We start from the raw sequence: 27,153 nt of genomic DNA, 5'->3' as shown, positions 1-27,153 counted from the left end.
CATGTGGGTGGGAGTGCGGGGTGCAGCTACCAGCTGCAGAGAGTGAACTGTGGTCTTCTAGCAAGGAAACAGAGGGGATAGGGCTATCCCAGCGACAGGACATTTGGCTTTTAACCTGGTCCTACTACTATTTAATAGGCATCAGATCTTGTACAAATCCGAGTTCACTGCCTGTAAGTGAGAATAAAGCGCCCTGTGCCCCGTTGGGATCCAGGGAAGACTGACAATGCGCTGCTCTTAAGAAGTGCTACACATCAGCTCCCAAGCTCTACCGTTCTTTTTATTCCATTTCTTGATCCAGCTCAGAGGAGACAGATGAGAAGACTTTGAGAACTAGGTCATCTCTCTCAGTAAGCTGGCTGCAACAGCTGAGTACACAAGGAGTTGCTAAACCCAGTTCAAATCTAAGAACCAGATCAACGGGTCCTCAGTGTTCAGTGGGTAGTAACACTTATTTCCCCAGCAAGTCCTGAGTTGGGTCAAATTGACACTTCTATCTACAGTCTTCCTCTTTGGTCCCTCTAACCGCCAGCTCTGATCCTCTCCTTACGCAGCCTCATCTTCCTCATCCTTTCCCCAGTTTGAGCACCTACGTGCCTTCACCAGAGCTAAAGTTCCAACTCAGAAGGGCTCAGATGAGCCTTGCCTAAAGCACTGCTTTCCAAAATCACTAAAGCAAACTTCTGAAGTGCTGAAGAGATAACCGCTCTTGCTGAGACTGGATAGGGACAGAACCCCGTTTTCTGGATATAATCACTCTTGCTGAGACTGGATAGGGACAGAATCCTGTTTTCTGGATATAATTGCTCTTATTTACAAGATGTTTTCTCTTCCTGGAATTTTAGAATAAGGAAAAACAATCAACAAGCAATGGCTAATTTGAAAACTGTCTCTAATAAAGCTGGGCTTGGGATATTGATCTCCCATCTATAGACGATGAGAACTTACTGGAAGCCAGTCCTTGGACTGGGAATGCCAACTGGGCAGCTTTTGTTTGGCCTGTACACAACCAGTCTCCTGAGTAAAGAGGAGAATCACATTCCTGTGAGCTCTACAAACACGGGCCAGTTTTACTCTTGTCTGTTGCCTGTATTTAGCCTTTATCTATAATTTCAACTTTGGTCGGGGAAGGATTTTTCCTTTCTGTGTTGTAGGAACATATCAGTGGTTAGTCAGCTGCTTTGAGGAAGTTTAGAAATATTCACAAGGGTTAAAAGATCTTAATAATCTGGCAGACTGCTACCTTGGGGTATCTTTCATTGTTATGTGGATGAGATCTGGATCCTGGCTTTTGTGAAGACAACCTGTGAAAGGCCAAAAGGAACTTCTTTATATAGAGTACTTGTCACTGGTGTTATTCTAACTTTTATGAACTAGCATGAGCTAATAATTACAGCATTAAATCCATGCACATTGTTTATTGTGTGGTTTCTCGACCAACTAACTAATGGTGTATGCATATATGTGTGTATACATGTGTGTATATGTGCACATGTGTATGTATATATGTATGAGTGTATATTTTTATTTCTGTGGTGCTTGGAACCTTTGCATGTATCAGACAATCACTCTTCCACTGAGCTCCTGCTCCAGCCCATCATGATTGTTTCTTGTTTAGACTTTTCCTATTTACAAAGTAAGACGTTTGAATGGATTCTCCCAAATGCTTTCCTTAGTGTCTGTGGATATAAATGACTGCAAGCTTTATGATAATGATGAAATAAAAGACTTTAAAATGCTCATAGCTTTGAATTCAATTTCTGGCAATTTACAATGACAAGATCATCTGAGATTAGATAGAAATTTATATAGAAGAATATTTAGTAATCAAAATATAGAACACTTTCCAAAGAAAAGCACAGCCTATATCCCAACACTGAGGATCAGGAGTTCAAGGCCAGCCTCAGCAATATAATGAGTTCAGGGTAACTTGAGACCCTGTTTCAAAAACTTAAATAATGAAATAAACAAAAAATAAAATAAAGGAACACATTTTAAGCACTCTTCTATGTTTTCGCTGTCATTCAAAATGAAATAATAATATATAGGGAGATGATTTGGTCCATAAGAAACCCTTTATAGAGTATTTTATAGTCATTATAGTCATTAATGGTGCTTCTGGGGCTGGGAATATAATTCAGTGGTAGACATGCCTAAGGCCATGAATTTAAACCCTAGTACCAAAACTTCTAAAACTCAGTCACTTAATTCCAAAACATGTTGATTCAGTGTCTGAGGGTATGCTGAGCTTGGGCAGTAGATGCTTTCTTGTCAGTGGTCACTGCATGCCTGGCTCTTGGTTCCATCCCAACCGACAAAGACAACACGAAATTGTCTTAAAGTGAGTGACCACTTGATACTGCCTAACCCTTGCCATACTGCTTATCTCTCTGCTCCCCAGTCATATAAGGCAGCTTTGCTTTCACAGAATAGAAGTTTGAAGCATGGGCTCTAGAAGCAGACAAGCCATCCCAGTGCATCCTTCTTTCGACAGGTTTCACTTACTATGTTGCCTGGTTGGGCTGGAACTCAAAGAGATCCAGGCTAGCCTTGAACTCATAGAGATCTGCCTGCCTTTGGAGTGCTGGTATTAAAGACATGTGACATTATGTCTGACTCCCCAGCTACATCTGACACTGGTTATGTCACTGTGGGCAGGAGCACAGGCCTTCCAGTGCTTTGGTTTCCTCACTTTAAAAAATGGCACTCACCTCACTGAGCTGTGGTGAGGATTTGTGCGGGAAGCGCTCAGAACACTGTCTGGCATTAGAGGCACCTCCTCGGTGTTGTCTCTTACTGCCCTTAGTAATTACCATGCACCTTACTTGAAAGCATCTGCTCTCCATTGCACAAGACTAACCATCAGATCATGCTCTTTATACGAAGCAACACTACACCTTTTCACCTACAGATTCCCCTTCCCTACAGGGGAGTTCTCACAAATAGGTTACTGCACAGTTCACACAGAACGTGCATCTAAAGTCAATTCCAATGTAAGAATTCACCATTTAAAAAGCAAAGTTTTGTTTGTTTGTTCTTTTAAAACATTATGTAGCCTAAGCTGGCCATCTTGTCTCAGCCTCCTCAGTGCTGGGATTCTAAGTGTGCACTATTACATCTGGCTCAAAGCAGTTTTTACAGATAGAAATGAAAGCAGAAAGTTCTACTTACCTGAAACAAGAGAGAGAGAGAGACCCTTGAAAACAACATTTGATATAAAATGAGGCTTTTGGAGTTGGTTAGTTAGATCATGTATTTGCAAGGCCAAAATTTTGATAAACTGCCAAATAGCTCAATTTCTTTCTCTGTGGTGTGCTCTTGGTTCAAGTGTATTGGTAATCACAGCCAAGTGTCTTACAGAGGCACAAAAGGGAAGCCATAAGAAGCCAGATGAGAGAGAAGGTGGAGTTTAGCAAGTCTCCATTCCCTGATTCCTGATGCAGGGAAGGTGGGTGGAAGCATTAATTGGGCCAAGATCACACACAGTTGCCTGCTCTATACCACAGGAGCATTGTCAAAGTCAAGTTACATGCGTCATTACTAAAATGAGCTGAAGACCAAATTGGCCTTTTGGGAAGGAAGAGGGAAAGACAAGGAAAAATAACGTGAGAAAAGAAAAGAAGGCATTTGTTTTTCAGGATTGGATTTGGCCAGAAAAAAGCAGTGTGATGAATAGAAACAAGGAGCTTGGATCCCCACAGCCTTGACTCCGAATGTCTACGGTATTCAGCTCGGCAGTGACATGTTCATGGCACTGTGCCACGGGCATGCTCCGCAGAAGCAGAGTCAGTAAGAAGGAACACAGAACACTGAGAAATGCAATTCCACCACCATCCCACCTTTTTCTACATCTAAATCAAAAGATGACTCTTACCTCCACTGAGAATGATGACAGCTATAAATATGGCCAAGTCACTGTCATCTAGTTCCAGTGCATTGAACTTCACAGCAAACTCAAACTTGGGCTCCATAAAGTCACCAAAGGGCTTCCGCAGGCTTTTGAGGAACTCCCTGGTCATGAATCCTTGACCCTCTGATATGAGGACTCCATCTTTATTCATCAGGGAGGCCAGCATTGTATAGATGATTTCATGGACACCGTACTTGAGCAGAGTCACTTGGTCATTCAAGTCAAGGTTAATGAAACCAGGGATGTTTTTGGCATATTCTGTGATCTCTTGAACGGCTTCCACGGATCGAAATTGGCACCCTTGGAAAATGCGGATGGCCACCTCTTTGCTCTGCTCCTGCAAAGGGGTGATGTGTTTGAACTTGATTTTATCTTCTCCCATCATTAAGGAATTCATGTCGTAGATGACAAATGGCTGCAAATGAAAAAGGAGAAAGTGGCTGAATTGGCGATTCCTTGTTCTGGGAGAACACCACCCTAGTCCAGAGACCATAGATGTATTGCTTTGCTGGGTAAAATTGGGAAGGCTAAAGGGACTTAATCAGGAGAAAGGGCTCTTCCTGTTCATCACTGTGATCTGCTGGGGTCAAACATTCCTTGATGCTTTTCCTTCAACTTGTACCATCACTGTGTTATTCTGAAACTGGCTAATAACTTCGATTTGTTAGATTTTTAAAATGGCAAAAAGTCTAGTGTTTTCTTGAATTTCAAGAAAATACATATTTAATCTTTTTTTAAACAAAAAGTAGTTAAAGCAAGTTATGATTGAAAAAAACCACTTGAACATAAGCTAATCTTGCAGCTTTAGATCAAATTTACTCAGACCACAAGGAAACACAGTGTACATATAAAATATATTTCACTATAAAAAATCACTCAAAACAGATTAAAAATATTGAGCCAAGAAAATGTCTATTTCTTTTTTTCTTTTTTAAAAAAATGCTCTGGAAGCCATCTGTTTCAGAAAAAGCAGCTGTAGGAGGCCTGTGGGTAAAACACTGCAGAAAGTAGTAAAGTAAAAATGGTTTTTAGCTTTTTAATTTTTATAGTTTTGAAAATTTAACCATAGAGCCCCATGCATGCTAAGCAAATGCTCTATCACTGAGCTGCAGTCCCAGTCCTGAACTTAAATTTTAATATGTCGGTTCTTAAGGATCAACTAATAAAATGAATGAATCAATTACTCAGGTTTGCAACAGGCTGCTTTCAAAAGTTTGCCATGACACTCTGCTCTCTGTTCCTTTGTACAGAACAGCCAAAGGCTTTTGGTCATTGTGAAAGTCTCAAGGCTGAGCAATTAGGAAGAAGGAACACTTTGCACTTATTACATGCACTGGACCCTAGAAAGAGCTAACCTCAATCTTATTAAATATCATATTTTTGAGCATTGGAATAAAAACTGAGGCTATTATTAGGCTTTGGTTCTATGATTAACTTTACCCCCAGAGATTTATTTTTATTTTATTTGCATGGGTGTTGACCTGTCTGCATATAAATGTACCATATGTGTGTCTAGTGCTTGTATATGTCAGAACACTGTGTCAGATCCCCTGGAACTAAGGTTACCGAGGATTGTAAGCTTTGTCAGCTGTTGTGTGACGGCTGGTTAACTATGTAATTTAGGGAAAGCTATTTACCCTTCCAAAGTCTCAAGGTGTTTTGTTTTGTTTTTGTTTTTGAAACAGGGTTTCTCTGTGTATCCTTAGCTGTCTAGGCTGTGACCTCAAATGGTACTGGGATTAAAAGCGTGCAACATCACTGCTAGGGAGTTGACAAAATTGGAGGTTTCTGTTTCTTTTCTAGAGGAGACTCTAGCTGTATTTCTAGTGTGTATGCGTGTGTGTGCGCATGTGTGTGAGGTATGTGGCACATGATCACACATGATCACAAAGTCTCTGATGTACTAAAAGTAATTTCTTTTGAGCAGAGGTTCTGAGAGCTAAATGTCAGGATTGGGGGATGAGGTGCACAGATGCCAACAGTAGCCAGCTTCAAGATGTTCTAGCCAGAGATTTCACTGTGAACTCTTGCAGATAAGCGTCCCTGATTTTCAACAAGCTCATTCTGTTCCACTCTGCGGAGATTTCCAAATCCACACATTGTACAAACTCATCAGAGCTGAGTTGTTCTAGAAACACGGCTGCCCTCAATTCACATCAACCACAGTGCTCAACACACCTGGGTGGGGTGGGAGGGCTCAGGACTCAGGCACTTTGCTTGCTGCCTTTGATTTGATTCTTCAAGACAATGAGGAGCAAATCATGCTCACTGTTTTTTCAGACATCCTGCTTCTGTTTACCCCACAATTGACACCATTAGTAAGAGGAGGATAAAGAAAGGCACAATCAATTATATCAGTTAAAATGTACTATTTTATTCCTGAATTCTGATCAGATTTTAACCATGAGAAAAAATTTGAGTAGATGAAGATTTTACAGAAGCTCCCTGCCTCCTCCTCCTCTATTGGAGCTCTAGGAGCCTTATAGTGTATTATAATTTAATATTAACAAAATGTAAATGGCTTAAACATTTTAAAATAAGGTCTCACATACCTAGGCTGGCCTTAAACTTGATATGTACCAGAGGATTATCCTGAACTTCTGGTCCTCCTGCCTCCACCTCCCAAGTGGTGGGATTAAACAGGCACTACCACACCTGGCTCACGCTTTGCTGGGGATTAAGTACAGGGTTCCAAGCTTGTCATACCCCTGGCCCCTTGACTTTCTTTACTCTCATGAGAATATGAACGTGGACAACAAAGAAAGAAGTTCAGCCGAACATGTTAAACTACATACAACATGAACAGAAAAGCATCACCTCAGCTGGGCACATGGTTCCCTATACAGCACTTGCCGAGAATGCTCAAGGCTCTGAGTAAACTATCTCTTCACATCCCGGGAGACTGTACCCAGAGCTACCCTTTCAGCTTTTGGGTGAGCTTCTGCTCAGTCATGTGGGTTCTTGGCAGAACATAAGCATCAGATTCTTTCACCTCCAAGTAAGCGATTTCTCTGGAACTCTGCCCTGGTCCATCACCCTTGTGATTCTCCTTGACTTCCCCTGCCCCTCATATAAAGCCCCAGGTTCCTGTTTTTGAAACTCCGGGATAGCTGACCATAGGGCACCAAATCCTGCTAATTTTCTCTCCCAATTTAACAACAATGTAACTTTAACCCCTTGGCAATCAGTGTTGGTCAGGATATCCTGGCAGTAAATATTCAAGGACAGAGAAAAGAGGCAGCACCCCCACCATCATGCCAAACCAGTTTTGCCTTTTTTTTTTTTTAAATCCCTTCAGCATTTCTGACATTTCTGAAAAAGTGGGGAGCTGGCAGAGAGTTCTGAGCACTGACACGCAAATGAACACCAGTGGAGGTTTTGTTGTTGCTTTTCCTAGTTGTATTTTATTATGCTTTTTTTTTTTTTTTGACTCTGCATAAGTTCTTTCTGCTTCTATGTGGATGTTTCAAACTGTGAGAGTGATTCCCAGGCCACCAGCTTACCAGTTCTCACACCGCAAACCATCCACAAAGGCACCACTTTCACATGTCACTGAGACTTCCCCATCCTCAAACCCACTGAGAAAGCAGCAGCTCTCCTGCTTATTGAGAACTGAGTTATTAATGTACTACAACATAAACAGCTTCCTTTTGGTGCAGTAGTCTACATAAAATGAACTGTATGTCTTGAATCACTATTTGTATTTTGTACAGAGTCAACTGGGGCTTTGGGTTAACTTATATAGTGTCTTTTGATGACACACCATTTGCAGGAGGAGTCACATTGTCTTCACAATTTGACTCAGTGATTTTTCTAGTTCGAGTTCACAATGTGTTTACCTTCAGACATGGCATCAAATGGCTAGGTAGGCACCCTTACTTACCAGTAAAGAAAACAACAACTAGACATGCTCAGGGGCCCATCTAGGTTTTTAGGGTTCAAAACGCATGCATGGTCTAAGAAAAATATGCACACGATGAGCACAAAGTTTCTCCCAAAACAGTAGCTCTGGGAATGGGGTTCTCTGACGCCCAAGCTTTGCTGACCACAGAAGGATCCCTCTTTCCTTCTCTTTCCTTAGTGCTAGGGATTGGACTTGGGGCTCATAAATGCCAAACACAGGCTGTAACACTGTGTGGATGTGCCTCTTAAAAAGCCATCAGCATGTTAATATCTGAGTTATAGAAGGGCTTCTACACAAAGTGCTAGGTCAGTTCCTCTTGAGTAATAAAACAACCCATTCAAGGAGGTAAGCAAGAAAGATCGACTAATATGGCTCAGGTTATTCTGAGTAATTTCTCTAATTTGCCACACACACACACACACACACACACACACACACACACACACCTGCATATTAGCTGATGTGCTCACAGAAAATCCTGTGATAATAACAGTGCAGAATTACAGCTGAATTGGAGACCAGGCATGGTGCTGTTTGCATGTAATCCTAGCATTTGGGAGGTAATGACAGGAGAATCTGAAGCTTAAAGTCATCTTAGCTACAGAGTGAATTCTAGGTCAGCCTGGGCTACATGAGACCCTGTTTCCAAACCAAACCAAACCAACAACAAACACCAGGTTTGGGAGAAACGTGGGCCTCATTTCAAGGGCCTTTCCAGATATTCAGATTTTTCAAAGAAGAACACTACCTTCTTAGAGCCTATCTTTTGAATATGTTCCTGTCTTCTTGTGTTTCTTGGCTTTCATAATGTTGGGCATACACCTTGCCCTCTACAGTTAAAGAACGCTAACCCCAAGTACATTGGTTTCCTCAACTTCCTTTCTGTCTTGCTCCGGTGTTTCAGTTTTGCTTTGTGAAACCATGGGATCTACAGGATGCAAAGGCTCTTCTGAAAGTACACGTACAAGTACTCTCTAAGTGTGAAGAAACTCAAAGTTCAAGAGTTCTTTATATCAAACCCTGGCCGAGAACTGGCATATCCTCCTGACTCTCTTCTTTAACACCCTCTCCCGGCTTCTCCATGTGTTTTAACTTTTTTCCAGTACACTCGCTTTTCTGGAAAGAACGAGGACTTTTAAACCCAAGCTCTTCTGTGCTGAGGTCCTTGGGCAGTGCCTTTTGAATGATATTTCCTATAAGCAAGTGCTGTTCGTGATGGACGTTAGAAAGTCTATCAGATGTAATTCTGTGTCCCCATGTGGTTTAGTGATTTAAGACAAACAAATGAAAGCCTAAAAAGAATTATTCACACTCAAATGAACCAGCACATAACCACAGCTCTTAAATAAATTGTTCAATATCAGCCAAACAGTTACTCAGTAGATAAACAAGAGTAATAGCCAACTTAATCCAACAACGAAAATAAATAAATAAATAAAAATAAGAGGCCCAAATTCTTTCCTTCTCAACTATATTGAATATATTGCTATTGTTTGGTGTTGGGAATGACACCCTGAGCCCTGTATATGTAGGCAAGAGTTCTACCACTGAGTTACACACCCAAACATAGAATAATATTCTTTTCATTTCTTCTCTAAAAAGCATTATTAGTTCAGATCTGTCATATTGTTAGCTATTACTAATGACTCTGATCATGAAAGAATTTGTTTATTACTATTGATAGATGGATCAACAATGCCAGGAACCTAACTTGAGCAGCCTTGGAAATTATTCAGTACTGCCTCCTGCTTTATGCTTATGGGGCTCCTAAGTCTTCTTCAATGGCTCCCTCAATACTTCTCTCCTCAGGGGAGGATATTCTAGTTCATTCAGGCTCTTCAAAGATGAAGGGGATAGGTTATGCTTTGTCTACCTGTAAGGACATGGCTTAAGAAGATACATCTTTCCTATCATTTGAGTCAGTATGATGGGACGGCCTCTGTATATGTAGAAAGCATAAATGTAAATGGGCAGAGAAATATTTCCATAGCAGTTTACAATTCTGCTTGGGCTTTATGATTTGGTGGTTTTGGATTTCATATACTATTCAGAATGATCATTTTTCTAATGGCACCAGTTTGCCCCTGTTGTTAAAAGAACAGTGACTTTACATGTGCCTATCATAAACAAGACGATGCCTTGGAAGCCAAAGTCCAATACAGTATAAATAAAATGTTTTATTTCTTATTTATAGTTTGAATACAGTCAGGGCTTCACCAGGCATCACTCTTAGGTATATAGTGAAGAGTTGGCAGGCATACCCATGGTTTTTCTATTCATTGTTTTATGGCAAGCCATGGCACTGAGAATGGTTTTTGAAAACCACTCTGTTTATTTTCATCAACAAACACGGGATCACGTGACCACTGCACCAACGTGGTAGTCCAACATCCCAAACTTCCAAAGTCCATTCAGTTATCAAACTGCCTTCAAGAAATGAGGGCTCTAGTTCTAGCACACGTGTGGGCTTCAGAGATCTACAGTGTCTCTTCAGCTAGGGAGGGGCTGTGGCTGAAGAAAACCACTGGAAGAAAAGCAGGTGGTGGGGGAATGGGTTCCACCCTATTTGAGGGCAGAGAAAAGGCATACTGCTCCTAGGAGTTCTTTAGTGATTCTGTAGCCCACATCCCCTTGAGCCTAGGCCATACTCTTGGAGGCAAGACGATGAAAATTATTGATATCTTATCCCAAAGATATGATGTTAAAGTTGATAGGGGGAGAGCAGGAACACTTAATTTATCTGTTTTGAAAGGTGTGAGTGGCCCCAAGGGATAAGATATTGAAGGAGGAAGTGTAGCTGAGGAGGGGGAGTGGCGCTTGCTGGCCTGGAGGCAAGGGCTGTGAGGGCAGCAGCTGGTGGGTTCCTAACAGCTCTGGTTAAATTGAGCAGTGAGATAAACGTATAAAGAATGGCCTCTTCAGTCCATCATTTCCTTCAGAAGGATTCTGGGTAATTGGTCATCCACTACACTGAACAGCCTCCCCCAGGCTTGGCCTAACTGGTGCCGCTGACATCAGCTGCAAGCTGTGCGCATAATGAGACCTAAGCTGCTCTCCTCACAGCCTCAGCCACTTTCTCACATCCCCCACCATCTCAAGAGGCCACACTTCAGCAAAACTTTCCCTATCAATGCAAATCTTAGCTTTCACAGTCCTGGCCAAGAGATAACATAACACCCCTGAGATAGATGCTATCAAATGAATAATAGGACCATGCTGATAAAGAGTAAATCGCACTGCAAATCACATTTTGGGTTTCTCTTCCATATTCTCTACTGAAATATTTCTTTCCATTGGTGCTCAGTTTGATTTCACCAGATAAGGAGAAAACAATGCCAAACAATTTGATTTTAGTTCTGTATAATCAGTGAATGGGTTTTTTATATTTGGCTGGGCCTCTTTTTCTCTTTCTAGACCTCAACTGGAGGCAATCCTGTCACTATCCAATCACTAATGACGTCTAGTTAGATGAACAAATATTGGGCTAGTGAAAAGCCCTCTGTTGAAAGTCCATAATTTCAAAGGGCATAAGCAACAGTCTTTAATTCAATTAAACAAATAGTCTGAGTAACTACTATGGGCAAGGCACGAGCCTCCTTACTACAGGGAAAAATGACAACCCTTGGCCTCCGAATTGAGAAGTCTATAATCAAGCTTTTGTAGCCCCTTCCTTAAATAGCTTAATAGCTATTTGTTTCACAAAGGGCCTCCAATTATCTTATTTTTAACTCAAAGATTCAGAGCCAAAATGTCAGTTGGGATGAGGTTTCCAAGTGATTTCCAGTGGTTTGGTCTCTGCGTCCTTCAGAACAGAGATAGGAATACATCAGCAACCCATTATATAAATTTAAATTATTGCCTATTAGGGTAGTCTCTCTCTCTCTCTCTCTCTCTCTCTCTCTCTCTCTCTCTCTCTTAGCTTTTAAGTAGTTTAAGTTTTTAATTGATAAGATTTCCAGCATGGATTTCATGTGTGCACTGGAGGTGAGGCGATAAGAACCCAGAGCCTGCGAAATGAATGGCTCTAGGTAAAACTGAACTAGCCACTATGGGACTCCGTGCCTTTCAGCAACCCCCTCCCCAGAGCCTAGCTCTGAGATCCCAGACTCCAGCCCTCTATCCTGCACCTGCTCTTGGCAAGCTGTTGCAATATGCCTTCAAGTGATCACTCTCGTTAGTCATGTGGCTGCAGCCGTCGTTTACTTTTTTCCTGGGAATGAAGTCAGAGTAGCCATGTACAGGTCTTCATGGCTGTTTTTGGTACTCAGTAGACAGACTGCACTGTACTATGATTCGTGTTCTGTGGTCCTGGGAATAGCACATTGACAGTGTTCCCAACTAGCAGTCAGAAAGCTTACATTATAGCCTTCAGTTTCCTATGTGCTTATGCCTCTCCACTTCAGTTCCTTCCCCTTAAACAAAGATACACAACAGCCGCCTTCAGATGGCCCTGTGGTGGAATGTAAAGAAAGTATAAAATACTTGTGTATCACCGTATAGGTATCAATCCCTCCTGTAAGGAGAAACTCAACTGTTCTTATTGACATGTGACTCTTTCCCACAGCTATTAGCTGACTACACTCTAAGTAATTTGATTAAAAAGAAAGACCTGAGATAATCATTAAAATATGATTTTTTTTCTAAAAAATAGTTACATAGTTACATGTATCTACCTATTAGTTGCCTTGCTCTCCTGGACTTGTTCACTTGAAAATAAATGACCACACCCAAGGCTTTCAAGAGCTGGATTCAGGCCTTTTGCATTAGATCTGCAGCTTTTACTGCCTTAGGGACATTCTGTAGACCATATCATCAAAGCCATGAGGGACAGAGATGTGACCCAGGTCACACTCCCAGCTGACAGTGGAGTGGGAAGCAGCAGGTAGGTTTCATTTAAATGTAATTTGGTGCTGATTCTCAGCTTCATGTCGGAAGCTTTCTGCTTCCTAGAAAACTGGACTCAACAATAGTTTTCAACTATTATGAATTTTCTAAACAATGGCACTCAACAAACCTCCAGGTACATAAGGATCCTTTTGAGGTTTAGGCATGCAGCTCACCTCTATAATACACGTACCTAGCATGCTTGAAGCCTTGAATTCAACCCAATATTTAGCATTAATAATAAGAATAAATAATAATATTTAATAATATTAAATAAAATAATAATAAAACAAAATAAAATATTCCATTGGAGCAGCATAGGCAGTTTAGCTCCTTGTAGAAACTAGAATTCATACATATAATAAAAGGATAGAGCCTCCAATTGTCCAGTAATAAAACTCGGTACTGTAAGGAAATAGGTCTCATCCTGGATGTTTTTGTGCCCACTCTGAACTTGGGATTAAAGACTCTGGGAACCTAGAAAGATAAAAGTGGGACCCCACACCTTCCACACCTTCCACACCTTCGTGGCCTCCTCCATGGCTGCTGAGGCACGGTGTTCTGACCAGTTATTTTTTGATGCTGAGCAAAGAGATGAGTCTAGAAAGAGGGTGGGGTCCTGAGAGGGCTTCACATTCATTCATGAATGTTAGATGGCCTATGAGTTCTTGTACTACTCTCAAAGGTGTTGTGTGTGTGTGTGTGTGTTTTCTTTTTTCTGTTTTGTTTTTAAGTTACAGCTTGGAGGAGTTACTCCTTTTTCAGAACAGTGTTTACTTATCCTATTTGAAGACATTTCCTGTGTTTTGGACCCGGCCTGCCACAAGATTTTAACAGCCCGCAGCTGAGCTATATTCTGCATACGCATGCGTACTGAGGCAAATCATTTAGTCAAAAGAAAGAACCCCCAGCCCCATCCACCCCCATGAAGAGAGCAGAAGAGAACTAACTGATTTGTCTGTTGTCTTTCCTGTCAAGATCGCCCTCGCCTTGGCTTTGGTCAGCGGGAAGGACTTTATGTATGAGTCATACAAATGCTTCGCCAGGGCCCGGAGATCAGCAGACTCTGGGTTCAGCTGGTCGATATCACTGGAGATCTCCGCCAACAGCTTCTCCTTCTCGGCCTGTGGCATCCGCCCAAACCTGATGGCTACAGAGGAAGAGGAATGACAGGATGAATCATTGGATCATTACTATGGCTTTGCCTTGTGCTCTCCCCAGCCCTGGTTCCCACAGTGGACGAGCCCCTCCTCTCTCCACCCGCCACTGGTTCTGCTTTCTATCTACCACTTTGCTCGTGTTTTTATTTCACAACAGTAGCACAGAAAAATAAAACCGGAATAATTTACTTCTTCAACTTAAAAAGACAACATATGATCCTATTAGGGAATTGGAAGAATCTGTTTAGCAAATAGGAATACATACTCATTTAGATATGAATTGAAAAACAATTCCTATCCATCCCTGAAGAACCAATGCAAAGAATGTAAAATGAAATTAAAAACAATAACAACACCAACAAGAACAAGGAACCAATGTAAAGTCACCTTCTTTGTAAGGCTTTCAAGTACAGCTAATTATTTACACCACCCACCCACCCTGAACACTTCAATGTTCACACGGCATTATAATTATGACTTTATATGCCTCTTGTTCCTCTGTAGAACAATGCCCCGAAGACAGGGACACTGTCTTATTTATCTTGGTAACTTCGACACTTCACAAAGGTCAGGTAGGAGAATCTATCTACATATTTCATGAATTAAGTAAGGAGCTATGCAGGAGTCTAAGCTGTACAAACCCAGGCTCTCTGTTCTCGTGCAGGTTGTGTGATCTGCTTGTCCCTGTTGTGAAGAAAGGATAGTGCTCTATCCCTCTAGTAGACCAGGGAACTTGGACATGGAATGGATGGAGTTGGACTTACCTCTAACTCTGCAGAACTACCCCTTACTGAGGTGCATCAGAAAGACACTTTTACCCTTGGCTTCTCAAAGGGTGAGGAAGTGTGAATGTAAAAGAAAGATTGAAGAGAGACATAGAACATAAGGTGGGAATTAATCTGTGTGAGTTGTTGTCTGGGGTCAAAACACTTGCTTGGCATGTGAAAATCTTGCATTTCATTCCCAGAAAATCAAATTAATAACAATCTGTTTATAGGGTTTCAACTTGAGTAACTTTTCTTTCTTTCTTTCTGATATTTGTAAAAATGTCACTTTGAGTAACATTTTTCTTTTGGGTCGTTCTTTGCTGTTGTTTAAAAAATTATAAAACGGAATAAAATAAATTTAAAATGGGGGTGCTAGAGAGTTGGCTTAGTGGTGAAGAGTACTTGCTGCTCTTGTAGAGGACCTAGTTTGATTCCCAGTACCTATTTGGTGACTCACAACCATCTACAACTCAAGTTCTAGGGGATATGACATTCTTTTAGTACCTTTTTGGGCCTCATGCCTGCTAAACATATGTTCTACTACTGAGCTTCAACTCAATTCTTACTATTTTTTTTATTGTATTTTATATTATATTCTTGAGATGTGGCCAAGAACTTGAAACTCCCTGCACTAGCATCCTTGCTGTTGGTATTACAGGTCACCACCATGCTCAGCTGAATTTTGTTTTAGAGAAAAGATTGCTTTATACCCTTGAGTTTCATATGTGTAAATTCATCTCAGTTGGCCCTATGCTTTATCACTAATAAAACTAATGCACTACAGAGCCCTCAATAGAGACCTTGCTTGGAGTTTGAGGGAAAGAGATGTTTGCCTCTCAGTTTACATTAAATCAGGATATGTTTAGATACTTTTGATAAATATAACTTTTGCACATGATCCTTCAGAAATCTTTAAACAATTGCCTTTTTCTCTTTCTTTCTTCTTTCTTTTTTTTTTTTTAATCAAATTGCAGCCTCCCATTATTCTCTTCCATTTTAGCTACACTGGGATAGGGAATGTCAGCTTAGTGAGAAGCCTTCCCACCTGGGCCCCAGGTCCACTGGGTTCCCTCAGTCTATGACCTTGACACTTCCCTCTTCCGTTTTATAACTCTGGCTACAGTAGTTGACAATAACGTTTTCTTTTCTCCTCTAGCTTGCAGTCCTCCATAAAGACAGGCGTCTTGCTTGTTATACTCAGCACTTAGTACATTGTTGGGCACACATATTAAGTACTTATAGATCATTTTGAAATAAGATGAATAAAACATATATCCACCAAGCTCAACAAGGTCCCACCCCTCCCTAAGGATCAGTAGTTAATGGTTGCTGGTAGAGGCAGAGGTATTTTCTTCAGTAGTGTAGCCACTGGTAAGCTGCTAGCTTCTGAAAATAGCTCCCACACACGCTTCTGTAAGTTATCCTGAGTAAACTCACTAATCACAAAATAAAGGAAGTAGGCAGAGGGAGAGAAAGGAAGAAGAGGAAGAAGGACAATGATGACAATAACATGGAAGTAGAAGGGAACTAGCTAGTTTCAAAGAGGAAAGGGACAAGAAAAGGCAATGGAGGTGAATATGATATGTATACATGCAAATGCCATAATTATACTCATTAATTAATATATGCAAAACAACAACTTAACGACTGTGTAAAAGATCCTTTTATAGTCCCCTGCAAAGCCATTCTGAACCACTCCTTTCACACAGAACTAATCATTTGCTTTGCTGTCCTTTGAGTAATGTGGAAGAAAAGGGGCAGAGCATGTGAGAACCACTTGGGAACATTCTAAAATTAGGTGTCTCTTATGTAACATTTTAATAAGCCACCCCTATATCCAAATAGGATATATATACATATATATGTATATATTTAACTTTATAAATAAATACATATATATATAAAACTTGAGGTTTGAAAAAGCTTTCTAAATGCTATGCTTTCTTTTATATGAATATTAGTGTGAAGCTTTTTACAAAGTTTCTAATGGATTTACAATAGTTATTCTGCTAGAACAGAAGCTATATAAATACTAGGTTTTATCTTTGCTCCTGAGTATAACAAAATACATATTATAATAAAAGTGTGAAGAATTAAACTTCAAAACACTGAGTTTAAAAATAGACAGATGAGTCAATATGTACATTGCGAGTTTATATAAGAGAAAATAAGAATTATGACATATTAAAAGATGAAGAAATTGTGAGTTGGATATATGGGTCAGTGGTAAAGTGCTTTTTTAACATGCATGATGAAGCTTTGGGTTTGATTCCCCAGCATGGCAAATAATAAAACAAAATAAAAATAAAAACAAACACCACAGAAATTGCAAAAAAACCTTGGAAAACATCAGAGTTATTATACAGTGAGACAGAAGTTACTAGAATCATCTGTTTCACAGACCACCCTACACTGTCTCTTCACTTTGTAAATAATTACTAAGTGACTCTCATATATTAGACACTGTCTCAAGCTCTGGCTAATTTAAAACCTTTTGTTTAGTGTATATATATATGAATGCGTGTTGTATGTACGGGATGTCAGAAGACAATGTGTGGAACTTGGCTCTCTTCTTCCACTATTTGAGTCCTGGGGATGAAGCTCAGGTTAAAGGTCAACTTCTTATCTGCTGAGCAATCTCGTTGGTCCTCTGTCTTTTAAAGAAAGATTTATTTATTTTTTAGTGTGTATAAGTATTTTGCTTGCACATATATCTTTGCATCCTGTGTGTGAAATGCTTATGAAGCCAGAAGAGTACAGAATTCTTTGAAACTAGAGTTACTGACCCTTGTGAGTGCTGGAAACCAAACCTGGGTCCTCTGCAAGAGCAGCAAGTGCTCCTAATTACTGAACCATACTTCCAGCCCCTCCTATGATTAAAATTTTATAGGTAGAAACTATAAATATACATGGACATTAACATGATTAAAATGCATTTTACCTTTCCTAGCGGGCAGTCACTATATCTAATTTAAGCAAACAAAGTCACTTATTACACTGACAGTTCTGCTTTCCCTCACCTAGCAAAAATAGCCAAAAAACATTTCAAAATCACTTTAAATAGAATATATTAAGGTAGTACCCCACTAGAATCTGAACAAATGCATATTTTCATAAGCCAAAGTTCTAAAAAATTGCTAAATCTCATGAATAAATTATCTATATTGCTAAATAACTCTGTTATAAGTTAGGCACAACTTGATCCACAGGTGAACTTAGCATTTTTACACATCAGGAGTGTAGCAAAGGAAGGAGACAGGTCCTGCTTGGTGGAACTACATCTGCATGTAACAGATCTGAAGCAGAGAAACATTTTATTTGCTTCTTTGTACAAGCCAGAGATTCATATGGCTCAGGCTAATCTTGAACTTGCTAGTCTAGTAGTGAGGATGGCCTTGAACACCGGGTCCTCCTGCCTCTACCTGAGGTTATAGGTGTCTGCTCCTGCACCTGGAATTTTGTTTTTTAAAGGGGAGAATGCTGGTTGCATTTGTTTGTTTGGAGTCCTGTGTAATTCCAGCTACACCCACATCAGGTGACTATTGAGCAAAGTCACAAACAGGGTTTAGCAAGACACCTGCTTCCTAATGTAACTTTAAAAGCCCAGGCATTTTCATCTTTGGTGATTACATGCATATTGTTGGGGTGGAAGTGGTGTGGGGCTGTGCTTCATCCCCAACAATAAATTCTTACACTCGTGAACACTATATAATGTGGAATCTGATAAATAAAAGTATCTTTAAATTTTTGTTTGCTTAGGACAGCTGTAATCCCATCTTTCACAGTTTGTATAGTATGACAAATAGTTCCTAAACACTTATCAAGGGTTGTCATCAGTGTCTCTGATATAAATCGGCTTTCTTCTGCAGCAGCTAATGCATCTCAAGCATGACTGTTAGCACCTACAGTTCCTATCAGACTATATGAAACTTTGCTAATGTTTAGTCTTGCTAGTGTGAGTATATCTTGAAACAAGAAATCTCCCTTTAACATTAGATTTTCTATTCTGTATTGATAATAAAGCAAGTTCAAAACTAAAAAAAAAATAAAATAAATTCTGTGTATTATAGGTCAGATTGGCAGCCGCTGGTCCCCCAGCAGATAAAGAACAAACCCCAAAATTTAGTTTATCTGTTGCTCTCTTAACTTTTTAAAGTTGTTAGGATTGGTGTTTTTAGTTTAGTATTTTTTTTAAAAAATTTTATTTTTAAGATGTGATAAGGACGGAACCCAGGGCCTGGTACATGCTAGGCAAGTGTTCTGTCAGGGGACTAAATCACTAGTCCAGTTCCCACCCTTTGAGTGGAGAATCGAAGGAGGGAAAAGAAGTTGGGCAGTTGTTTCCTAGAAGGCTGAAGTTAAAGTGTAGACACAAAGACAGCCATTATACATTGGGGCCCAGGTATATATATAGTCTCCTACCAGTAATGATTAATTTCCAAAGACAAAAGGAAAATGTTCTCTGTGTTACTCTGAGTCACTGAGAGAGAAGTCTGGCCTTTAGGAAGGCAGCAGAATTAACACTACCATCACTGTTGTCAGGAAGTCAACTCTTTGATTTCTTCTCTGTGATAAAGCAGTTATATGGTTTACAGAAAATTATGCAATATCTATGGTCCCTAATTGCTTTTTCTGCAGTAGAGGAACTAGGAAAAGATGTCTCAAGATTCCTTCTTATCTCTATATTTAGCTCTAAAACACTACAAAGATCTAACCACACTGCACTCACAGCACTAGGGGATACACCTTGCTTTCTTTTCTAAAGCAATGCTTGTTCCATCTTTGAGGCTTTATAAAGCCTGTTGTAGCACTTGTCACATACTTCAGTTTAGTATTTGGCATGGCCCAGTGGTAAAGCATGTGCTTAGCAGGTTTGATCGATGGCATCAAAAAAAGAAAAAAAAAAAAGAATTATCCAGAGAAATGTATCTCAGTTAAAAAAATATCACAGCTGGGTGGTGTGGTGCATGCCTTTAATCACAGCACTTGGGAGGCAGAGGCAGGTGGATCTCTTTGAGTTCGAGGCCAGCCTGGTCTACAAGAGGTAGTTCCTGGACAGGCTCCAAAGCTACAGAGAAACCCTGTCTCTAAAAACAAAATAAAACAAAAAGCAAAAAAACATCAGTATAAGAATTGGTAGGTCCCTTCAGGAAGACTAGGTTTGAGAAAGCTCATTAATGTCTTAAAAGATATATTAGCACATATATGATATAATTACCATATTCTAAAAAATATTAGCACATTACAGATTTATCACCTCATATTTAGTACTGATATTATTGAACAATAAACTTTAGGAATGTGGAATAATTAAGTATCTTGTTTTCTGGGTCTGAGTATGCTAAAACATAGAAAACAAACATGTTATCAAAATACCTAAGTGTAAATTCATTAAAGTCAGATGCTACTTAATTATAAGTCATATTAAAATGGATTTTTAAGATAAATCTGGTAAAATTAAAGAATAAAGTTGGATCATATAAAAAAGGACTTTTTTCTTTCAATTTTTAAGGGATTAGTTTGTAGTCATAGCAGGCCTTTAACTGTTAAGATATGTTTCCCAGTCAGGTTTTCCATTTGTACATGTTTGTTGCATGTAAATCACACAAGACATAGTTGCTAGTGGTATGATCACTGTCAATAAACAATATCATACTCACTCTTCCTCTCATCTGTCTGTCTCTGTGCATGTGTGTCTGTCTTTATGTGTATGTGTCTGTTTCTCTGTGTGTATGTGTGTCTCTGTGTTTGTTTCTATGCGTGTGTGTCTGTCTCTGTGTATGTGTGTGTCTGTCTGTCTCTCTCTGTCTCTCTCTCTCTGTATGTGTGTGTGTGTCTCCCTTTCTCTGTGTCTGTCTCTATGTGTATCTGTCTGTTCATCTCTGTGTATGTGTCTCTCTCTGTATATGTGTGTGTGTCTGTCTCTCTCTATGTGTGTATGTGTGTGTGTGTGTATCTGCCTAACTCAGCAGAATATGGTATACTGGGAAGAGGCAAACCATTTTGAAGAGCAAGCAGAAGGAATCAGAAAAGTCTTCAGGAACAGACATTTGAACGGGGCCTTGACTGTCAGTTGGATTCTGATAGGGAACATCAGGACAGGATCCAGAGGGAACAGCATTTGTCAGTACAGAGATTGTTTCCAGGAACGGAAAGATACAGTTTGCCTGAAGTCTAACTGGTAAGGGGATAGGAGTGGGCCCCTAGAGAAAGATACCACCACAGACTCATTAACGGAGGGGCTTTGCCACTTTTTCCTTCATGCCACAAAGAAGACAGGTCCATTGCTCTTGTTTTTTCATGTGGTGATAGAGGACATTGTGATAGATGTGTGTGTTAGGCCCGTTCACCTCATGGTGGCCAGGAGGCAAAGGGAGGAGAATGGGGCCAGGCCTCACATACATCCCCTTCAACAAGGGGGCACCCTGATAGTCTTACTAGGTCCCACCACCTCCACAGCACCAGGCACTGGCAAGCAAACCTTTAATATGGGCCTTTGGGTTCGTTTCAGATTTAAAATACAGCAAAGAGTTTTTTTTTTTTTATCTGAGTAATAAAGCTTAAATCTATCATTTAGGCATTCATGCTATTTTCTAGGGCTACTGTTTGCCAGGCACTGGGACAACTACCTCAGATGTGCTGAATGCCACAAAAAATAGTGAAACCACTTTTTTTCCTTCAGATTTTTATGAAACTACGAGAAACTATTTTTAAAGTTGTCAGCTTTTTATCTTCAATAAAAGGAAAACCCCCACATCATTTGTATCATAGAACATCTTGATCAGCAAAGCTTTCACTAACTTTTAAACATACAAAAACATTATTATCAAATTTCAGTGTTATAGGGAAAGCCTGACTAGGTGACTCATTAGTAGCACAGGCTAAGTCTTTTCTACTTCAAACTATTTTTTAAATGTATTAACCCTAAAACTAGTTATTTATTTTATATGTAAAAAGTAGCTCTAAACATGAAATAGTCACTGTTCAAAGTGCTTTATGACAGGGTGTCACATTGATTGTGCCCAGTGATGCAAAAGACATCTAAGCAATCCGTAGGACTACAAATGGTCCAGCAAATGACAGATTTTAAATGATCAGAATAATTGGCACATGTTTCTCTTGGTTATTTACAGGGAAACCTGCAGTGTTGGTTTTTTTTTTCCCTAGTCCATGCTGAAGATGGGCATTTGAGAAACAGCCTTGTTTCCAGCAAGGAGGAGTCTAAAAGTGTGTCCTTCGACAGCATCTAGTCTGTGACAGAACAGAGCTGCAAGTGCTACCTGAAGAACTTCGGCCATAGGCTGTTATCTGCATCTAGAGTGTCTGCTAAAGACCCAAGTGTTCAAGTGTCACTGCCCTTGGGTAGTAATGGAACCTTTCAGAGGTGGGAAGTCTCCAGGTCCTCAAGTGTGCGTCTTTGGAGGGGACTGTGTGACCTCAGCTCTTCTCTTTCTCTTTTTCACTCTCTCAAGGATGACCTGTTTCACTACAGGCAACAGGGCCAAATGACCATGGATTAGAACCCAGAAGCTGTGAGATAAAACTTTTTTAGTTTGATTATTTTTTTGTTTGTTTATTTTGAGATAGGGTCTCACACTGTAGCCTAGGCTGGCTTTGAATGGCAATCCTCCTGCCTCAGCTTCTTGAGTCTAGAGTCTAGAGCCACCCTGGCTCAACATTTAGTGAAATCTGAAATTTGAAGAGAAAGTTGAAATGGACCGTGTGTACTTTTTAGGTAGACTGTTTTAGGTTTTTACTCTAGCCTTGCATCATCATACAACCAATATGCTAAGTATCTCAAACTGATGAGCAGCTTGATTCAGGCACACAAATTATGATTTTATGGCACCAAAACATATGGGTGAAACATTCAAATTCAGGTAACTGATATGCAGATGTTTACATGTTTTGGAAGACTCTACCATTGTCTAGTAAAATGTATGGACTGGCTGGCTGAAAGGTGAAGAATTCAGTGAATTATGTTTTCATAAATAACGACCTAATTGTCAACTCTGAAAGAGTTTAGTGATCACTGGCTCTGGTGACTTTGGGCATCATTCTCCACAGCCTTTTGGTTCCTTGAAAGTCACTGCAGAACCTCCCTTCAAAGCTACAAGGGCATTGCTATTAAAGAATTTAAACAGATTAAGTGGGCTAAACAGAGGCAAAGAACAGGAAGAAAGCAATGCAGTGTATATTTGGGAGAATGAGACAGGAGGATTGTGAGATCCAGGTCAAACTGAGCTACATAGTAAGACCTTGTTGCTGTGGAACAATCTTTGTACATTGTCAATATGTATTGCTTTCATTGATTGATAAAGAGCTGACTGGCCTATAGTTGGACAGGATGAGATTAGGTGGGAAGTCAGACTAGTAGGACACTGGGAAGAAGGAAGAAGTCTGAGGATTCACCAGCCAAAGACAGGGAAAGCAGGGCATGTACAAAATGAGGTAACAAGCCACGAGTCACGTGGCAGCAGTAAGTAAACAGAAATGGGTTCATTTAAGTTACAAGAGCTAGCTAAAAGGAAGTCCGTGCTATTGCCTGAGCATTTATAATTAATAATAAGTCAGTGTGGTTATTTGGGAGACAGCTGGCAGTACAGAAAACTCTGCCTACATTTTGTCTCCAAATAAAACAGATAAAATAAAAGTTAGAAATAAAGCAGCACATCCTGGGGCATGTTGGCTCAGGGGTGTGCTTATTCCTGTGCACAGTGACAGCAGCTCCATAATGACGTTCAGTAGGATGCACAGGATGTCTCCTCTGTAATTTAGAAAGTCTTCCATTCTATGTGGACGAAAGCTTCACATTGACTAGTATGACTACAACCACTAAGAAAATGTATTCAGAAATGTTTCCTCATCAGGATTTGAAGCCCACTGCAGATTCCCTTCCTGTGTACAGACAATATGGATGTTTCCTCTATTGTTCAGCAAACACACTTCTCTGAAAACCTCTGAGAAGGAGTTTTCTTAGTCACCTTTAATTTCTTTAACGGTTGAACTCCTTAGGTCTCTGATACCTTGACATTTAACTCCCATTGGTTCTTGCTTTTGCAAGGACAAACTGAACACACTTTTCATATCCCCCCCCCTCTAGGTAGAGTAAGTGAAATAGGTTTGTTTACTTGTTTGCTTTTGAGACAGGATCTCACTATGTTGCCAAGTTGGCCTAGAATTTGCTATATAGACCACGCTGACCTCGAACTCATAGATCTTCCTGCCCCTGCTTCCTGAGTGCAAGTTTACTGTTAGATAAAGTAAAATGATGACTTTATTAGCAAGTGCATGGTAGTTTTCTTTGATTTTTCTGGATGGAAAAAATATACTATTCATATTACATAAGTCCAATTTTTGGGAAGAAGGGTATTAGGAATGGGGCCTTATGCATGCTAAGCTCTGCACTAAGCCATATTCCCTGCATATAGTTGAAATACTATTTTTACTTGCAAATGCTAAAGAATTGGAGATACATTTCGTGTGAGGTGTGCTTGTTTGTAATCCACAGGAAATATATTTTACATCAGTGTTGTGGTTCCTATAAGTGCTAAGAACTATATTTCATATGAATATGAGACATGATAATTTTTTTAAATAGGCAAAACCCAAAATAATCATTAGAAGCAGTACTGGCAGGCTTTCCAAGACTATCTTGATGATAATGACCTCAAAGTCAATGATTTCTTCATAAAGATGAAATAAGTTTGCTGCAACTTGATTGCATCAACTAAAATAAAGTTCTTGGCTTAAAAACTTGATCTTATGTTTTATGAGGTCTGAAATAAAAAGGAAACTGATGGAATTAAACCAGCAAATTATTTTGCAATCAACGACTGCAGTTATACACTGCTACAAAGCAGATGTGGTCAAATGTTGAGGAAAGTTGGACCAAATTTTCTTCCTGTCCAGTGCTGTTGATAGCTCTATTCATAATGTACTCTTGCTTTTAAAGGAACCGGCCCATAATGACAACTACAGCTTTTACTGCTTTCAAGAGGGCATCTTGATGGTAACCACTGTGAGGAACAAACAACTTCAAGATGGGACACAAATTAATCCTTACAGATATATCAGAGTCCACACAGATAAACACTAAGTTCAAAGATTATCTTCTTACCAGATCAGTTTTGCGAGAGATGAAAGCAAAAGAAAGTAAAGATCGGAGCTGGGGTGTAGCTCAGTGGTAAAGTGCATACTTAGTGTGTACAAGGCCCTGGTTCTGATCTCCTGCATGAGAGAAAGAAAGGAGGAGAAAGGAAGGAAGGAGAAAAGTTGGGAGGGAGGAAGGGAGGGAAAAATTGGATATCAAATGAAATAAAACTTCAGACTTAGTTTGATAACTTTAGCATATGTTAGTTCTTGAACCCATAAGGATTTTTTAAAAAAGAATTGATTAATAAGACTTAACAAACATCACACTGTGAAGTTACAACTAAAATTAGTTTTGTGGGCCAGTCAATCAATCAGAACCAAATGGGAATGAAGAAGTTGTTTTTAGCAGGCATAGATCGTCTATGATTATTGAGAGTGAGTGCTATAGCTCATGAACACATGGTCTTCTCTACTACTTCTCTGAAGCCAACAAAATCTTTTTTTTAATGCTGGGGATGGAACCCCAGGATCTCATATGTACTATAAAATACTCCTTCACATGGCTACACCCTATAAGTCTGAATCTAAATAGAGCTTAAAAAGTGTGAAGTTTTATCCTCTTGTATTTATGTAGCATTGAAATTTTGTGGGAATTAAAGATATTTGTGACTTTTTTTCTACAAATCTGTGTGTTCTCTGAAGTAAAAGACAATGCTATGCTCATCTTTGCATGGTAAAGAGCAACAAGAAAATACATGAGCCCAAATTCTGATATGCTACTTAATTCTGGTACTCTCAGAGACAATATTTTTTAAAAAGTGGGTATTAATAACCAATGCATATTAGTATAATTTAGCTTTTAAACTGTTTTTAAAAAGATTTCAATGCAACATAAAAATCATGTCTATCCTTACATTTGTGTTAAAATATTACAGTTTCCATAGATCTTTTCCCCAAGTTTTATTTTTTTATTTTTTATTTTTTTTCTTTTTCCCCAAGTTTTAAATCTTCTCTCCAGCCCAGCCAAACAGAGGAGGATTCTATGTAAAAGCTGAAATAGTTGGCCTACATGAAGAAGCTCTCATCAGGATGATTTTGAAGCCTGTCATTTTATAGAAGAATCGTACCCATTTCCATTAGCTGTCCTAGTGCCTACTGACCTGGACCTAGCATTGGCCGTGAGAGTGACAAGGTGCATGCATGTTCCTCAGTGTCCACTTACCATTGTGAGACATCCCCACGGCGAGGCACTTCTGAAACCGACAGTACTGACATTTATTTCTACTTTTTTTGTGGATCCGACAGTTAAGATCACACCTATCATAAATAAGCTTCAATCGGATGGTTCTTCGGAAAAAACCCTACAAAGGGATATGGAAAATAAACAATTTTTAAGTCTGTGTGACACATGGAAGCAGCAACCTGTGGATAAAGACATACTCACTGACCTGGATATCAGAAAGAGTGGGCTTGGATTGGGAAAATAGCACAATCAGGAAAGTGCATGCCTTGCAAGACTGAGGCCATAGTTCAGTCCTTAGGATCCTTTGTAAAAATGCTGGGCCTCATGTGGTGTATGCTTGTTATTCCAGGACTGGAAGGTAGAGACCAGAGGAATCCTGGGACCCATTGACCAGCCAATTTAGTCTAATTGGTGAGCTCCAAGACAGTGGGAGACCCTATCTCAAATACGGATGGCAGGATTCATAAGGATGATACCTGAGGCTGTCCTCCATCTTTTAAATGCATGCATATACATATGCACCTGTACCCTATACATATGCACATCTGTGTACATGCATGAACTTATACATATACTCATAAGTATGTGTGTTTGTGACACAGTTCTTCCATGGGGGCCTTGTATAAGTGGCTTTCTGTGGCTTACTGTAAACCAAAGAACAGGAGAATCCTCTAGGGTCCTTTTGCACCTCTTAAACACTGAGCACATCCCAGTGATGTCAGGCAGTGTACCTTGGCTCTACATTTGGTTTTCAGCATGTTCTAAGAAGTGCTCTGGATTTAATGTAATGCAAATAAAACACCATGTAATCAGCCCAGTCTCTCAGCAAATGATTCCAGCAGCGTGCCCCGGCCTTCATAATTGTGCTAAGCAGCTTGGCAAAGTTATAGTCATTTCCTTCTAAAGTATGATCAGGGCCAATAAAAATCCACATGTGGATAACTTTTTGGAATTCTCCATGTTGCAATTTCCTGCAGAATTTGCTTTATTTATTTATGTAGTTGAAAGAATCCCCCACCATTGTAGCTTGCAAGCAGAAAGAGATAGCAGGAAATAATATGAGAAGCAATTGGGAAATCCTCAGAAAATCTGCTACTTCAAGATGCAAATGTGTCCTTCTGGGGCTAAGAGAGTACTCTTCTGAATTTACTACATATTTTGGATAGAACTGCAGAAAATTTAATTGTAGT

General features: G+C 39.8%; 1 protein-coding gene across 7 annotated transcripts in view; it reads right to left on the bottom strand.

The window, feature by feature from the left end:
- Pparg (peroxisome proliferator activated receptor gamma) overlaps positions 1 to 27,153 on the bottom strand; it is a 131,942-nt gene that overhangs the window by 13,149 nt on the left and 91,640 nt on the right. For 6 of the 7 annotated variants that reach the window (XM_050148505.1, XM_050148501.1, XM_050148504.1 and 3 more), the window contains 3 exons: positions 25,943 to 26,081; positions 13,649 to 13,848; positions 3,875 to 4,325 (listed from right to left, as the gene is read on the bottom strand). In XM_050148505.1, coding sequence (XP_050004462.1) covers positions 3,875 to 4,325; positions 13,649 to 13,848; positions 25,943 to 26,081 — 790 coding nt within the window. Of the gene's footprint in view, positions 1 to 3,874; positions 4,326 to 13,648; positions 13,849 to 25,942; positions 26,082 to 27,153 lie in introns of those variants that run through there. The other variant, XM_050148506.1, reaches the window with a different exon arrangement.

Source organism: Alexandromys fortis, unplaced genomic scaffold (assembly GCF_014885135.2).
Source record: "Alexandromys fortis isolate MF-2015 unplaced genomic scaffold, M_Fortis_MF-2015_v1.1 scaffold_59, whole genome shotgun sequence".
Taxonomy (NCBI): Eukaryota; Metazoa; Chordata; class Mammalia; order Rodentia; family Cricetidae; genus Alexandromys; species Alexandromys fortis.
Note: the sequence above shows the minus strand (reverse complement) of the source record. Positions and strands in the feature narration are given on the sequence as shown.